This window comes from Rhinichthys klamathensis, unplaced genomic scaffold (assembly GCF_029890125.1).
Source record: "Rhinichthys klamathensis goyatoka isolate OS25496 unplaced genomic scaffold, OSU_Roscu_1.1 h1tg000222l_1, whole genome shotgun sequence".
Classification (NCBI taxonomy): domain Eukaryota; kingdom Metazoa; phylum Chordata; class Actinopteri; order Cypriniformes; family Leuciscidae; genus Rhinichthys; species Rhinichthys klamathensis.
Window position 1 is genome coordinate 1034561 of NW_026606746.1, and position 15937 is coordinate 1050497.

Here is a 15937-nt window from a genome sequence, read left to right on the forward strand (position 1 = left end):
ACTGGAGATTGCACAGGAAAGTAAAGTGAGTGAGTGTAACCAATTGGTACATTGTGTAGCAAACTAGCTCTATGAAATATTAATAATCAATCATAACTGGTTATAATTGATTATGAATATTTGGATCAGTTAATCGGGTTAACTTGATGTAGCTACATTAACATTACAACCAATTACTCGGTTCATACCGTGAACACTCAATATTGGTTAATAATTAGTAAGAAAGACATTTCCCATGCCCCGGAAATGTATTTCTATTTATTAAGTACTACTAAGAGCAAGTAGTCAAGATCTATGATTAGTGACTACAGGTATGAGCTTGAGACACGGACAAATTTACGTGTGATATGAAAAATACTTTATTAACTAGACTAAACATTTAAACTACTCTAAAATATACATATACATACATGCATACAGTTTCCCAAGGGAAAGAGAGCTGAAGCAGAATACAGGAAAGCAAGAAGTTATAGCATTGTTTGATGTTCAGCAGATCAAAAGCCTGAGCAAACCATCAGTTTAGTTCCAACACGGCCTTCTTAAAAAGGGGTAAGGATACTTAAAGGAGAACTCCGGCGCAAAATGAACCTTTGGTCTAATAAAACATTGGTACCTAGTCAACCGTTCTCTGAGATTTTTTTTCATGATAATCGAATGTAAAGAGTTTTATCTCTAAAAACTGTTTAGCGTATAACGCTAGTAATGGGGGCATATAATAAGTAAAAAGAAATCGCTAGTTAATACCACTAACAAGACTCAAAATAGCCCCACACGAACACAGTAACATAATGAGGGTCCCTACATGCAAAACGAAGCATTGAGAACTTTGTAAATGTACAGACCGTTTAATAAGAAGATAAAGATAAAGACAGTCCACTTCGTGTATACAGACAGGAGCCATCTTTGGAAAACAGTCTCGACTAAGCAAACCACGAACGCCATTCATAAAGGTTCAGAAGTTCACTGAACTTCATACAGTTCAGCTCACTTAGCACGTCGTTCGTGGTTTGATTAGTCGAGAATGTTTTTCAAAGATGGCTCCTGTCTGTATACACGAAGTGGACTGTCTTTATCTTTATCTTCTTATTAAACGGTCTGCACACTTACAAAGTTCTCAATGCTTCGTTTTGCATGTAGGGACCCTCATTATGTTACTGTGTTCGTGTGGGGCTATTTTGAGCCTTGTTAGTGGTATAAACTAGCGATTTCTTTTTACTTATTAAATGCCCCCATTACTAGCGTTATACGCTAAACAGTTTTTAGAGATAAAACTCTTTACATTCGATTATCATGAAAACAAATCTCAGAGAACGGTTGACTAGGTACCAATGTTTTATTAGACCAAAGGTTCATTTTGCGCTGGAGTTCTCCTTTAATGTATCAAATAATGAGACTAAGTTTGATACTTGCATGTCTCACCCATTTGCATTAAACTGTCCTGGTGCAATTTGTTGAGGCTCCAGTGGATCTTTGCTTATGTGGTCTAGATGAGAGAGAACCAGTGGGAGTCAGAGGATCTTTGGTGAATGGAAAGACAAGCCCGCAGCCTGGCGCAAGCTTGGGAGTCCTTGAGGGACTTCTAGTTCAGCCTCATCTTCACGTTAGGACTTCTCAAGAAGGACCAAGAGAGTCAGAGAGCAAGAGGCCAAAAAACCAAGAGGACAAGAGAGAGCTGATCTTGATAAGTGATTTTTAAAGTGTGAAGATGTCACACCCTCTGGAGGTGCGTGAGCCAATACGAAGCCATCCCTTTGGAGGGAGTTTTTTACGACCCTTTGTTTTCTAGCAGGGCATTTGAATGTTTAATTTCATTGGGTGTTTACGAAAAGAATCTTTAAGATTCCTATAATACTAATGCGTCATAAAGTTAGCTGTAAATTATAAAATCCAATCTTCGTCCCCCATTTGTTAGAGACTAAACATGCTACACATGTGATTTTGGTTAACCATAGTATGCAAGTCATGTCTCAAACCAAAATAGTTTAGAAGAGAGAACGAAACATAGGCCAAACCACATAAAAGGAAAATTATGAGATGGAAAATTAGATACATGTTAATACATTTATCACATGGTTATATATATAGAATATATAGGATTAAAAGGGTTCATTTCTCCTTCTCAGCAAGAATTAAGTCACAATTCCCTGCACATTCTTTTGGGTCGTAAAACTCATATCAGTCTTAGGCCCCGTCCACACTACTGCGTTTTCGTTTAAAAACGGAGACCTTTTGCTACGTTTGCACCTCCCGTCCACACTAAAACAACAAAAACGGAGAAGTTTAGAAACGTTGCCGATCCGTTTTTCGTTTTGATACTCCGGAGGGCGTTTTAGTGTAGACGGGTCAAAACGGAGGACTTGAGAAACGATGACGTAGTAGAGGCTCACGCTCGGCTCTATGATTGGGTGTCATCAGTCATGGCGTATATCTTTGCTAGCAGCTGTTGTACAAGTAAATTCTGCATTTTACAACGCTATAACTGCCTACATGCGCCGGAGTCAAGCTATTATTCGAGCGATCTGAAACAATTCTCGTGTGCAGCGGCGGCGTTGACCGTACATGGAGCGTCGGTTTGGGGTTAACCCAGAGCATGGTGGGATAATTTTATCAATGAAGTTGTGTTTACACCGGCACGCGCATGCCCAGTGTTGGTGAATGGTCACGTGATCCGCGTTTTCAGTCGTTTTAATGTGGACGGAGATCAATTCTAACACGGAGCTAAAACGCTGGTGTGGACGGAGATCGTATTCGTTTTAATTATCCGTTTCTAAACTAAAACGCAGTAGTGTGGATGGGGCCTTAATGTGTCCGGTAACAGGACAATGGGTTCTGCCAGTGTTGGCTTCATTTGTGGGGGAAGTTTCATAGAACTTTGTTGGAAGAGTAAGTTTGTTGGATTATTCATTAAATATAATGAATAATTTGTGTGTGTCTGATTGGTCCAGACGCTACAACTGTTTAATTGGTATCATCTTTACTCTTAATCTGGTGTCGTGCCACAGACCTAATTTAAATATTATGCAGGAAACAGAAATCCGTTCGGTTATCCAGATACAGAGGCTACTTAATGTGAACAAATGTAAACGCGCCATGTCCTGATTGGCTAATGATGATCGCATGTTAATGCCAAGTGTAAACGCAGCCTATCGGTTGTCTGTTTTGTTTTTATTATCCTTAAAAGCCCATCATCTCTGCACCTGAGTCCTTGCTCCATTCACCACCACCACACCCGACAATTTATGTATAAGTGTTTTCACACATGATGATTGGGTGTAGGTCATCAGTGAATGAATGTGGCATTTAAACACAGTGTTTTCTATGACACTAAAGAGCTGTTAGTTTTAAATGTGTGTAATGTAGAGAACTGTGTTTGCAAAAAGTTTGTTTTTCAGTTTCAAACTGAGTTTAAAGCATGTAATGTGCTTGTAGTTTTGCAGACTTGGTCTGAAGATTCGGTACATGAGTCAATAGTTTCACTGAGTGAGCCTCAAGTTCCACTTTTAGTGTGTAAGCAATTTGAAAAAACTGTAATTAAAAAATGTCAAGAAGTAGGCTAATAAACCAACACAACAAATACATTTTTTTTTTTACTTTATTTGAAACTTAATCTGTCCTTCCCTAGACAATGTTCTCATGAAAGTTGTCTGTTCATACTGTACAGTTTACAGAGTTTTAACCATCACAAATAAAAGAGGTCATAGATGAATCCACATGACGCTGTTTACAGGAAGTTCTCTAAAATTCCATTTACAGAGCAGAGCCGATGTTCCTGCATTAAACTGTCTTATCTCTAAAGTGGGTGTGTGCGTGTGTGTTCAAGTGTTGTAATTCCCACACTTCATTGTCGTCATATAAAGTCATGTGAGTACTATAGGGCTCATTCTTTGTCAATATGTCTATAGGAGTGCTTCTGTTCGGCTTGCTTCTGCTGATCCCTTCAGGTACATATTCAGGTACTTAAACATATAAAGCCTACACTAATGATGAGTGTCAATCAATTGATTCTAATTATCTGAAGTCTTTGTTAATTATACTACAGTTTGTAACAACCTAAGGCTGTAAAATAGGCGTTAATGTCACAACAATGTTGCTCTGCATTCCATAAAAATGACATGAGATAAAAAAAAATAAAAAAAAAACAGGAACAGGTTTAACCTCTTCTGTCAGAGAAATGCAGTGTGTAAAATAATTTAATTGTTTCAGGGGCGCAAGGATCTGGCTCAAACCGAAAGGTAGGGAGGATTTTTTTTTGTACCTTGTAAATGTGTAACTATTGGTTTTTTTTTAAGTTCATTTATCTTTTAGTGGTTAAAACTATTGTAATGCAGTGGTTTAATTAGTCTGCCACATGTGGATGTGTGTGTGTTTTGTAGCCTGTGTGCGCTGAGATGGCCGAGATCCTGGCTTGTCCTATGAACCTCGCACCTGTGTGCGGCAGTGACGGAAACACCTACGGAAACGAGTGCTTGCTGTGTGTGGAAAGACTGTAGGTCACGTACACAGACATACACACAAACAATTAGAGTAGATTATATATATTTTTATAAAATGATTACATTTTGTGTCCTTTTTTAGGAGAACCAAATCAGAAATTTTAATCACACGCGATGGAGACTGTTAAACTCCTGCAGAGCACACAGGATCATGAAGATTCGTGGTCAAAATAAAGCATCTGAAATATGTATTTCTTTATTTCTTCATTTCTTCTTCAACCCTGTATGTCACAACAACTGGCCTTATGCTCTAGTACCACCAGAGTTCTTTTAGTATCACTGCTATTCTATTATATTTTATGGTACTGTTTTGAATTAGATTTAATATTTAAAAAAAATTGTTTTTACATTAATTTACACATAATTATTTTATTTTTTTAAATATCTCTATTTTTCTCTTTATTTTCTTAAATTTTCTACAGTTTTAGTTAATTTAGTTTTAGTCATTTACTAAATAAACTAAACAAAAATGAGAAATGTTGCCTTGGCAACTAGGTGAAATAAAATAAGTTTTTTATATATATTTATATATAATTTTGTTTTAAGTAATACAAATATGTTTATGGTTTTATTTTTAGTTAACCACAATAACCCTGATTACCACAAAACAATGGGCAATCGAAGACTAAAGCCCCGTTCACACTACACGCGACCAAGCGACGCGATACCATTCATTTCAATGGTGAGCGGGCGACTTCCGGCGACACGGGCGACAGCGACCGTTGGCGACTAGATGGGGCGTGTCTGGCGACGCGACAAAGTTGAGAATTTTTTAACTTTATGTAAATGAAGAGCGATTTTCACGAGCGACAACCAATAGGAGTGGAGCGCACGTGATCCTTCTCCTCAGCCCCTGAAGTACTGCTGGAACCGGACTTCATCCAGCCGCAGTTCCTGCACCAGCCGGTGGTACTCGCCGTGCTGTCTCCGAGGCCGAATGGTCTCGTGAACCCAGATAGACCGGCGTTTGCGCTTATGCCGTAGATAAACGGCCGCAACGAGAAAAATCGACTTCTGTGTCTCGTTCATCTTCATGCTTCACTACAGACGTTTTTCTGTACGGAGTATATTTATATTTAGTATTTTCCCTCCAGAAATTGTGTTTTTTAGCGGCAAGAAAGCTGATTCGCTGTCTTTTGGATGTCATACTAGTCAACCAGTAGTGGGAACACCCACTAGCGACCTCATCGCCAGCGACTGGCGACTTGCAGCGACAAAGTCGCGTGTAGTGTGAACGGGGCTAAAAGGTTGCCTTTATGAATGACATCCAATGTGTGGAGAAGGATCATACGCACTCCGCTCCTATTGGTTGTCGCTCCCGAATCTCAACTTTGTCACGTCGCCAGACACGCCCCATCCGGTCGCTGTCGCGCGTGTCGCCGGAAATCGCCAGCTCCCCATTGAAATGAATGGTATCGCGTCGCTTGGTCGCGTGTAGTGTGAACGGAGCTTAAGGGTACGTTTCCACAACAACGATGTACTAAAAACATTTTTTCGCGTACAGACGACAACGTTGTCAAAGATCCATGAAGACGACTAAAAACGCTGTATTCTGCTGCCCAACCAGTAGTTGGCGATGTCACTTTTTAAAGAAACACTGCCTATAGACCTTATGTAGCTCCGCCCCTTTTCAGCGGTGCACTCCTTGTGTGTTTTCCAGTTTGTATTTCCAAAGCATGAAGGGGAGATCTTACGGATTTATGAATAAACCGCTCGTTTTAAAATCTTCACGGTCTACTAACAACATTTGTTATGACATCTGTACCTTGTAAATGTGATACAGTGTGTTCAAACATTACAATGTCCATGATAACTTTCATTAACTCTACAATAAGTAAATCCACTTCACCAGCTAACTACTCTTTTTCAACAGCGATGCCATAAAAATATATGAGCTACCACAAAAACTGAAGTTCAAAGACGAAATTCTAAAGATGCGCTTGTTTCTCTTGCACATAAAGTCTACAGACTGAACACATAATACGCATGTGAATGACATTTTTTTATTTTATCTTACTTTTTCCTTTGCGTTTTTCGCATACAGATGACAACGTTGTCAAAACGATCCCCATTCACATGTATTTGCGAAAACAACTAAAAGCACTGCATTCTGCTGCCAGGCCAGTAGTTGGCGATGTCACTTTGTAAAGAAACACTACGCACCTATAACACGCATGATGTCACAAGTTTCACAAATTTGCATTATTGTAGTTTACAGAGACAATAACGGTATCATTTTCAAAAACTTTGAAACTTGTTTTCAAAAGTTTGCGTTTTCAGGCCGTTGTCGTGTAAATGGCCAAAACACATAAAAAGTTGTCCGTTTTTAATTGAAAACTGTATCGTGTAAACTAAGGTGTATTGCACTAAAATAAATGCTAAAATACACATTATTTTAAAGGTATAGTCACAAGAGATTTTTTTTTTTTTTTTTTTTGTCGTTTTTATTCATAATAAAAGCTCCATCAATATTGCACTTTTATGTAGAGGAGTTTTATAACTAGAGTGAACTAGTAAACAGTTCTGTTTATATTTTTAGATTGGACTCTTTCTGGATTGTGCAATCCAGTGACTCATACGATTTACTCATTATAAACTACTCCTCAAATGTATGCCAAACTCTGGCCGAAAGTTCAGTGACTGCATTCCCTGGTGCTAACAGAGACCAGCACAAGACAAGAAACAGCATTGCAACCGTTTATACAAGCAGTAAACATGACAATATGGGCAGATTTTACATTTTCATTCTGAGAAAAACATTTGAATGATTGCAAAGAGTGGGCACTATTAATAATAAGTAGTCGTTTTCTTTTCTTTTGATTGCATTGTTTGTGAGCCACTGAAAACATTCTATCCATCAAATTCATCTGTAATGAATTTAAAGCCACACAAAGATGAAATGCCACACCGTGTTGCTTTGCTTCATGTATGTGAAATGAGGGCGGCATTATTATTTATATTCAGATTTCTGAAATTGTTTATGATTTGTTTATTTTTTGAGCTACAGCTATTTTTGATGAGTGTTAATCAATTGATATGAATTATTTGATATGAATTATTTGAAGTCTTTGTTGATTATACTACAGTGACAGTCTGTAACAACCTAAGACTATGGGTGTGTAAAATAGGAGTTAACATCACTACAGTGTTGCTCTGCATTACGTAAAAATTTCATAAGAGATAAAAAAACAACAACAAAAAAACAGGAACAGTTCTGTCAGAGAAATGCAGTATGTTAAAAAAAATATGTAAAAAAAATGCAATTGTTTCAGGGGCGCAAGGATCAACTGGCTCAACCCGAAAGGTAGGGAGGATTTCTTTTGTAAAACCTTGTAAATGTGTAACTTATATTCAGCAAGACGCATTAAAAGTGACAGTAGGCAGGTATATTAAAATATTTCTATTTCAAATGCTGTTCTTTTGAACTTTCTATTCATCGAAGTATCCTGAATTTTAAACAAAAACAAAAACATTAAGCAGCACAGATGTTTTCAACATTGATAATAATAAGAAAAGTTTATTGAGCACCAAATCAGCATATAAGAATAATTTCTGATCATGTGACACTGAAGACTGCAGCAATGATGCTGAAAATTCACCTTTGAATAAATAAAAATGTTCAAATATATTAAAATAGAAAACAGTTATTTTAAATTGTAATAATATTTCACAATATTTATTTTTTACTCTATTTTTTACCAAACAAATGCATCCTTGGTGAGCATAAGAGACTTCTTTCAAAAACATAAAAAAATCTTACCGACCTCAAAACTTTGTACATAGTCTTACTCTAAGTACCTATATTTTCCCATCAGCAGTGGTAGCACTTGCCTTTTCAGTTCCCTTTCATAGTTCATAGCTATTTTCCCCCCAAATCATATCAGTAACAAATAATAGGACCCACTGGCCATAGTGAAATATTTCTCATTGTCTAAGACGTACACAACACCCAACCTCCACCAATCAAAATGATGTTCTATTTGGAAAAAAACACTTTACAAGAGTGTCCGTTATGTATATGATATTGTAAAACAATAGAACAAAACAAAACAAATGTATTGAATTCACTTTGTTCATTAATATTACTTAATGCTTGAGTACTTTAGCCTGGGAAAACCCAGACAACTTCCGGCAAATTTAGATTTGCTCTGAAAGTTAGTCTGGCAAAGAGCTCATTCAAGCTCATTTCCAATCCGCCGAAATCGAGGCACCAATCAGAAACGTTGGGGCGGGCTTTACACGATGACGACAGCGCTGGGATTTTGAAGCAGATTTTGTAGCCTACATTACAAAGATGGATGCCGCCGTCGAACATCACTCGTTCGAATCAGCTATCGCGTCTGTTTTAAGCGATTTGAACGTTTCCTTTTAGTTAAAAACCGAGCAAAGAACAACACTCGGAGATGTTTCTCCGTCACTCTGCATACGTCATCTCCTTCATCGCTCTGATTGGTTTTAGGTCTATCCGTGACGTCCGTTGTTGACGCCCCTCTGGAAATGATTTGTCTATGACGCTTTGCCAGACCATAACTCAGTTACTTACAACTGAGAAAGAATGGTCTGGTTTTAACCAGGCTATGAGTACTTAGCATAGTAACATGGAAATGGAAAGTTAGACTTGAAAGATCAAACTATCAATACATATTTACTACCAAAATATGTCTTAAGTATACGAAAAGCTCTGTAAGGGGTTTTGTAGGGAGTGTGCAGGTTTGTGTTATAGGCAAACACTTCACCTGCTGCTTTGCATGGAAGATTTATGGAAGACTAATTTAAAGACAGACATATATTAAATATAAATATATACATTTATATGCATATGAGGCAAACGGGTGAGTCTAATTTCACCCATCAGGTATGTTACAAACTTTAAATCATCTTTCACTTAGAAGAATGTTTTTTGTTTTTGCTTTTAACTTAAAAAATGACTTTTTTTTCACTAGGTTTGAACCGATTCGGAGAGAGCTGTGCAGTCTAAAGATCCCTGAAGAGTTGCAGCGAGATACAGGTTTCTTCTGAGCTCTATAGGGTTTTCATGGTTTGCCGATGTCCACAGAGATTTTGGTGTAGAGTTGGTCTTTCTCTATATTTATCACTTTGTATTTGAGCGATTTGATGCCATCCGTGTTCATTGTCTGTTTTGTGTGAGCAATTTTCTTAAATCTATAATACAGAGATACGGCTTTAGAAAGTCATTCAATCTGTCTTGCATTCATGCATGTCTACACTCTTAAAAATAAATGTTGCCTACAGCAATGTCATAGAAGAATCATTTTGGGTTCCCTAAAGAACCTTTCAGTGAACAATTCTTAAAAGAACAAATGTTTTATTAGTATGAGGAACATATTAATAATTAAAAATATATATATTTGAACCTTTTTGTGCATTGGAAAAGTTCCATGAATGTTAAAGGTTCCTCAAGAAACCATCAGTGCCTACCAATACCTTTATTTTTAAGAGTGTACGTAATGTATGTGTGAAAGAGATTACCTCTGTGGGTTTTCCTCATTTTTTTTGTCTCTCGAGTGACGAATCATTCTGCATTTTCCGATGTCTCCACTCGGTCTTGATATTTTCATTCCTTGAAACGTCAACCTTCAAAGAGAATAGCCCTTATTAAAACTCAAGAGGGCACAGACTCCTTTACATGCAATCTGCCATTATCATATGGCACAATGTGAGTGGCCTCTGCTGATCCTGCAGCCAATGGGATTGCTTAGTTAGTTAGTTAGTTAGGCCTTTAAACTCCCATAGGAACATAGGCCATCGACGAAGCTCTTCCATACTCTCCGGTCTTGGGCCCTCCTCTCCAGATGTTGCCACGTCAGCCCTTCTTTCTTCATCTCCTGATCTGTGGTTCTGGGATTGCTTGCTCAACATAAAATAGTCTGGTTCTGTGTTTGCTATAGGCTTGTCCTGCAGCACGTTATTAGAGTTCCTCTGAAACCCTCCACCTCCCCCAGCTCCACCTGCCTTGATCTGCTACGTGTCTGTGTATCTATTAGCAGTAGCAAGTCCATACTTACTTTGAAACAGTGTTCGTTCGTTGGCCAGAGGAGAACTGGCCCCTCGACTGAGCCTGGTTTCTCCCAAGAACAGACGAAACGAACTCTGTTGCATCATTGAATCATTTTCCTGTTATCACTGTAAAGCTGCTTTGAAACAATCTGTATTGTATAAAGCGCTATATAAATAAAGGTGACTTGACTTTGCAGCAGATCTAGTCCACCAAGTCCAAATACATTAACATTGCCATATTGAATAACAGGCTAAAACTATTTTGAGGGTTGTCATGATTGAAATGAAAGCCAATCATTGGTTATAAAAAAACTAAATGATCTCTAAACGTTTGTCTAAATGATCTCGTATATGATAGGACAGAATCTGTAATTAATAATAACAGTTCGATATTTTCCTCACCTGTTAAAGATGTCATCGTCTTCTCCTCCCCAGCCCCAGTAGTTATTAGGAAAGCCATTAATCTTTTGAAACTGCTGTTTACTCATTGCTGATACACCCCCAAAATACTGTTTATATGGCAACCTGTATTCAAACAAAAACAATTGTTGAATGAAAAATGTAATAATATAATCAATATCAATAACCACATTCTGATACCATATGAAGTTTGTGCAAATGATAACTTCCTATTTATGAGTTTGGATGTCATAATTAAGGCCCGTTCACACCAAGGACGATAACGTAAAACGCTAAGGATAACGTTAAAAGTTACAATAAGTTTTAAAAATCGTTCCAGAGTCCACACCACACCTATAACGATTACGGCACAGAGAAACATTATTGTTGGATTCCCTTTCACAATGATTTTTTCTAGCGGATGAACAATAAAAACATTGACAGCCAATCAGAATCCACCTAACTTTAAAGAGCTTGAGCATTTAAAGCGGCAGTTGACATAACTGCAGTGCTCGCTTAGAAAAAATAGAATGATATTGCCGTTGGTGTGATTGCTACTATAGTTTTCACTATAGTTATCTTTATACTGTAGTTATTGCTTGTGGTGTGAACGGAATTTAAAATAAAGCCATTTTGATTTAAAATATTTTTTGGAAATGGAAGCTTTTTTAGTGCTAATGCAAGACAGTAAAGAGAAAACAGATATACTTTAGGTGTGTAATTGATGCTTTATATACGCATTTTATCATTATTGTCGAAATGCAGATTTTTTAAATGTATTTTTTATTGATTTTATGTGATCAAATGGCAGAAAATATAGTAATATTGTAACTGTGTTCTTTTTAATATATTTTGAAAAATAATTTATTCCTGTGATGGCAAAGCTGAATTTTCAGCATCATTACTTCAGTCTTCAGTGTCACATGATCCTTCAGAAATCACTTGGTGCCCAAGAAACATTTCTTATTATTACCAATGCTGAAAACAGTTGTGCTGCTTAACATTTTTGTGGAAACCATGATACATAGGCTACTTTTCAAGATTATTTGATGATTAGAAAGTTTAAAAGGACAGCATTTATTTGAAATATAAATCTTATAATAACTTTTGATCAATTTAATGTATGGTAGCTAAACATAATAAATAATGTGGTATATCACATACATAGAACCAAATCAACATAGTGTTATAGCAACATCTTTGTGTGTCTTTATATTCAAAGATTCATTTATTATTTTCTTGTTCTTGGTTCACCTGTTTCAACTTCTATTGTTCATGACTCTTGTATGGCAGTATTAGATAATATAACAGTGTCAGTTGTTCCCTGCTCTTTATCGGCTTCCTTCCATGAAGGATTGTCTTGGGTTGACTGTTTACTTTAGAACACATCCGATCAGGTTATATTGCCATGCTCGGTATATTGAGTTCACACAGCTGCATTGTGATCAAATACTTTATTCAAATGATCCAGGAACAACGTTCATGAAAATACTATATTAGCCAACTATATTTTAACATAACAGGTGATTTAATTTATGTAAACGTTGAATTTGGACCTGCTCTTGACTTTAAGCTCATTTGTTTTTAGGTAAATACATTTTTGAGGGACTGTTTTTTTAAGGCACCACTGAAACTTTCAGACGCTTGTGTCACTTAACAAATGTTACATATCCTTCTAAGGTAAAGCTTCATCTTACCTAAAACCAAATTTGTCCATGGACACAGAGAGGTGACGCGGCTGGCTGGAGCACTTGTAGGTGTTGCGGTCGTCCATAGGGATGATGTCTACATCACTGAAGATGAAACAGTCATAATCATACTCCTTTAGGGCCTCTGCGTAACCCACGTTGAGCAGTTTCGCCCTGTTGAATGTGTCCTGTCCTTCCTAAACATGCAGCATAAAGCACGTTTACTTAAATGTCATGACTCGCGCACATTTTACCACAACATTTTAAACAGTAGTGTTTTTCAGAGCCCATATTGACCATTTTTAACATAGCAGTAGTCTGAGATGCCTTTCAGACCCGATACAGCACCAAAGATCGAAAGTTCAGCTTTAAAATTTACTTATAAATAGATAAAAGTATCTACACCCAAATAAACAGAAAAAAACAGGTGTTATATGTTCTATTTATGTTAGTGTTCAGAGGTTACGTTTCTCTTTTTCCCTTTCGTTGTTATTGCATAGCAAATTTCAAAGCAGTCAAATGTCAAACATCTTGTCTATGCAAAGCCATTTCACCGCATTTCCATACTTCAAGGTCACCGTCTCCTGAAGAAAAGTCTAACCTGCAAAAGTATGTCTGTCTATCTATCTACCCATCTATCTATCTATCTAACAATGAATTAATCTATTGGAGGTTTGTGTGGTGCGACTAGGTGTGGATTTTAGCTCATTTGATTGATTTGTGTGCAAACCACAGATTTCTTGTCCACCCAGCTGCTGTCATCTGAGTAAGATGGAGTAGTAAATAAATAGTTTGTAAGTGCTGTACCTGTTGTATGACATAAATCCCATAATCAAGCTGCTGTCTCTGTAGGATGGGGTGAATGTAGTGGAGCCAGTACTTCAGGTGTTCATCTCTGTTTCTGAATGGGATGATTAATGCCACTTTTTGCAGAGCCACACAATCGCTGGGTTTATACCTGCCGCCCATCACCAGCTGTGGATTTTCTTTACGTACCATATCCAAATCCACTTTCTCCGAAAATTCAACTCGCATTGGACCCACTGAAATGGGAACGGAAAGAGGGAGAGTGCATGAAAGTGGGGGTCAATGGGTTTGCACACATGAAAGAGGAAGACCCCTTTTAAGCAACAACAGTTTACTTCCTGTTTCAATCAGGCCAGCTTTCTTTCCCCATCTCTTTTTCTCTTTGTCACTCACAATATTTTTTTCCAGCTATCTCTTTTACTGATAAGACTTTTAAGTTCAATCATTTTAAGTTCAATCATTTTTAAGTTAGGCTCAAAGGCTTAATGTGTAGCTGGCTAATTGAATCAGGTGTGCTGTTGTCCTGTTGGGGGTCCCAGCAGGAGCAGGTTGAGAACCACTGATCTAAACTGATCACAGAAAAACATATTAGTAACTATCTCTTTAAAAATTATATAGCTTTGAAATAATACATATAGTTGCCACCTAACAACACAGGAAAAGACCTATATATATATATATATATATATATATATATATATATATATATATATTACTTTTGTTATATTTAGTACATGTCTGTTAGAGTCCTCTGAATGATAAGTGTTCATCTAAAAAAATCTTTTAACAGGCATTCACATTTAAACTGTACAATCTTTCTCTTCTGGAAAAAGCCACCAAAATATTGATGACTCATCCTGCCCTACACATACTTTCATTAAATCAGAATCTTTCTAGAATAAAAATATCCCTACCACTAAAACCACCTGAAAGAAGTAGCAAATTTCTTCAATGATGTAGCTATGTATGGCCTATAATAAATCAAAAATAAACATTTTGACTCAAAAACCCAATTACACAAATTTGTTTTCTGTTTTTTTAAACACATACCATACTAAATAATCCTATTCTGAAAAATATTCATTGGTGTAAAATGTGTGACAACTAGTCCCTGTCAAACAAACAAACTGTGCAACATGAACAAATAGTAGCCTAGTAAATCATTTTAAGTTCACGAAAACTTACCCAAAAGTGGTGACGTCTCAGGACACGATTCTAGTATTGTGGGTTCTTCAACGTCATCTTTAATTACACTTGCTATAGTATAGATCAGTTTATTTACGTCTGTTTCTACTGTTCCATTGTCATATCGGATGACAATTCTGTGAGTTTGTGAAGTAACATTAACTAAAGTAGAGTCTGATGGCATTTGCCGGTAATTCGTAAATTTCGTAGGTGACTGTGTTAAATATAAAAACAGTGCAACGATGATGTGAACCCCGCAGAGACACACGAGCACGACGGATGATTTACCCAAGAAACCCACATTCAGCAGCACAGACTCCGGCATTCTCACTAAATAATGGGAGACGGCGAAGAATACAACTAAGTTACAAGTCGTTCATCGGATGATCAGCATAATCCTTTTCATGAAACTTTTTATGATATTGATCGCGTCTGACCACTGTTAATCGTTGTGTTTCAGGCATTGGTAGAGCTGTCTGGGAAAGCGCAGATCCAACAGCGGTGGGCGTTACTAGTGCATACTACGAGCTACACACCCACACACATTCATAGTGAATGTATCAAATATATTCTACATAAAAAATAAAACGAAACCTAGTATTTTCCTGCCCGTCTTGATTGGTGGGTTATCGATTAGGAGGTTAATGTTATGGAGGCCCTGCCTCAAAGCCACTGTCCCTAGGCAATTGCCTGCTCCTCCTGTAGGTAGCGCCGGCCAAGTACCCACAGGTGCACTCAAAAAAATGATATGTTGGCTTTACTTAACTTTTTTATGTAAACAGGTTCCACCGGTTCCACATAACTTTGTTTCGTTAAACAAACATAATATGTTCATGTAACTTCAACATCATGGAATTTGGTCATTTTAAGCGACCCAATTAAACTGAGCTAATGAGTTAATTAAGTGAATAACTGAGTGATGATTGAGCATTATTGAAGACACCTGATGTTAACAAGCAGAATCTCTGAAGGAGAAAACCGGAATGTTTAAGTCACCATTATGGAGATAAGTATTTGTTTTAGTTGGGCTCTTGACCATTAACTTATTAACTTTAGATTTTGTTTGGTTGCTGTACATGAGTTATAACAGCCAGATGAACAATGAAATCTGATGGTGTTGGTTGGTATTTAACACAATCATTTGACCTCAATCACTGAACTTATATTGAACCCAATTTCTAAGTTAAGTTTACCTTACTGTCTTTGTAGAGCATACTATTTTTAGCCTTTTCAATGAAATTCAAATTATCAAATCAAGAAATAAAAAATAAACTTCTAAAAAAAATATCCTGAGTAGGCACACACAGACATCAAGAATCAGCATATGAATCTCAGCAATGGTGACAA

The 15937-nt window shown here is 37.1% G+C and overlaps 2 protein-coding genes across 2 annotated transcripts; one reads left to right on the forward strand and one right to left on the reverse strand.

Moving 5' to 3' along the window:
* Positions 1 to 3857: 3857 nt before the first annotated feature.
* Positions 3858 to 4682, forward strand: spink4 (serine peptidase inhibitor, Kazal type 4). Its single transcript, XM_056264528.1, has 4 exons — positions 3858 to 3941; positions 4204 to 4232; positions 4374 to 4486; positions 4576 to 4682. The coding sequence occupies exons 1-4, from the start codon at positions 3893 to 3895 to the stop codon at positions 4619 to 4621; spliced, it is 237 nt and encodes a 78-aa protein (XP_056120503.1). The 5' UTR covers positions 3858 to 3892; the 3' UTR covers positions 4622 to 4682.
* A 4747-nt stretch (positions 4683 to 9429) lies between these two features.
* b4galt1 (UDP-Gal:betaGlcNAc beta 1,4- galactosyltransferase, polypeptide 1) lies at positions 9430 to 15079 on the reverse strand. The gene is made up of 6 exons (XM_056264582.1): positions 14591 to 15079; positions 13406 to 13641; positions 12608 to 12795; positions 10914 to 11036; positions 9984 to 10088; positions 9430 to 9656 (listed from the first exon to the last, which is right to left on the reverse strand). The coding sequence occupies exons 1-6, from the start codon at positions 14913 to 14915 to the stop codon at positions 9527 to 9529; spliced, it is 1107 nt and encodes a 368-aa protein (XP_056120557.1). The 5' UTR covers positions 14916 to 15079; the 3' UTR covers positions 9430 to 9526.
* Positions 15080 to 15937: the final 858 nt, after the last annotated feature.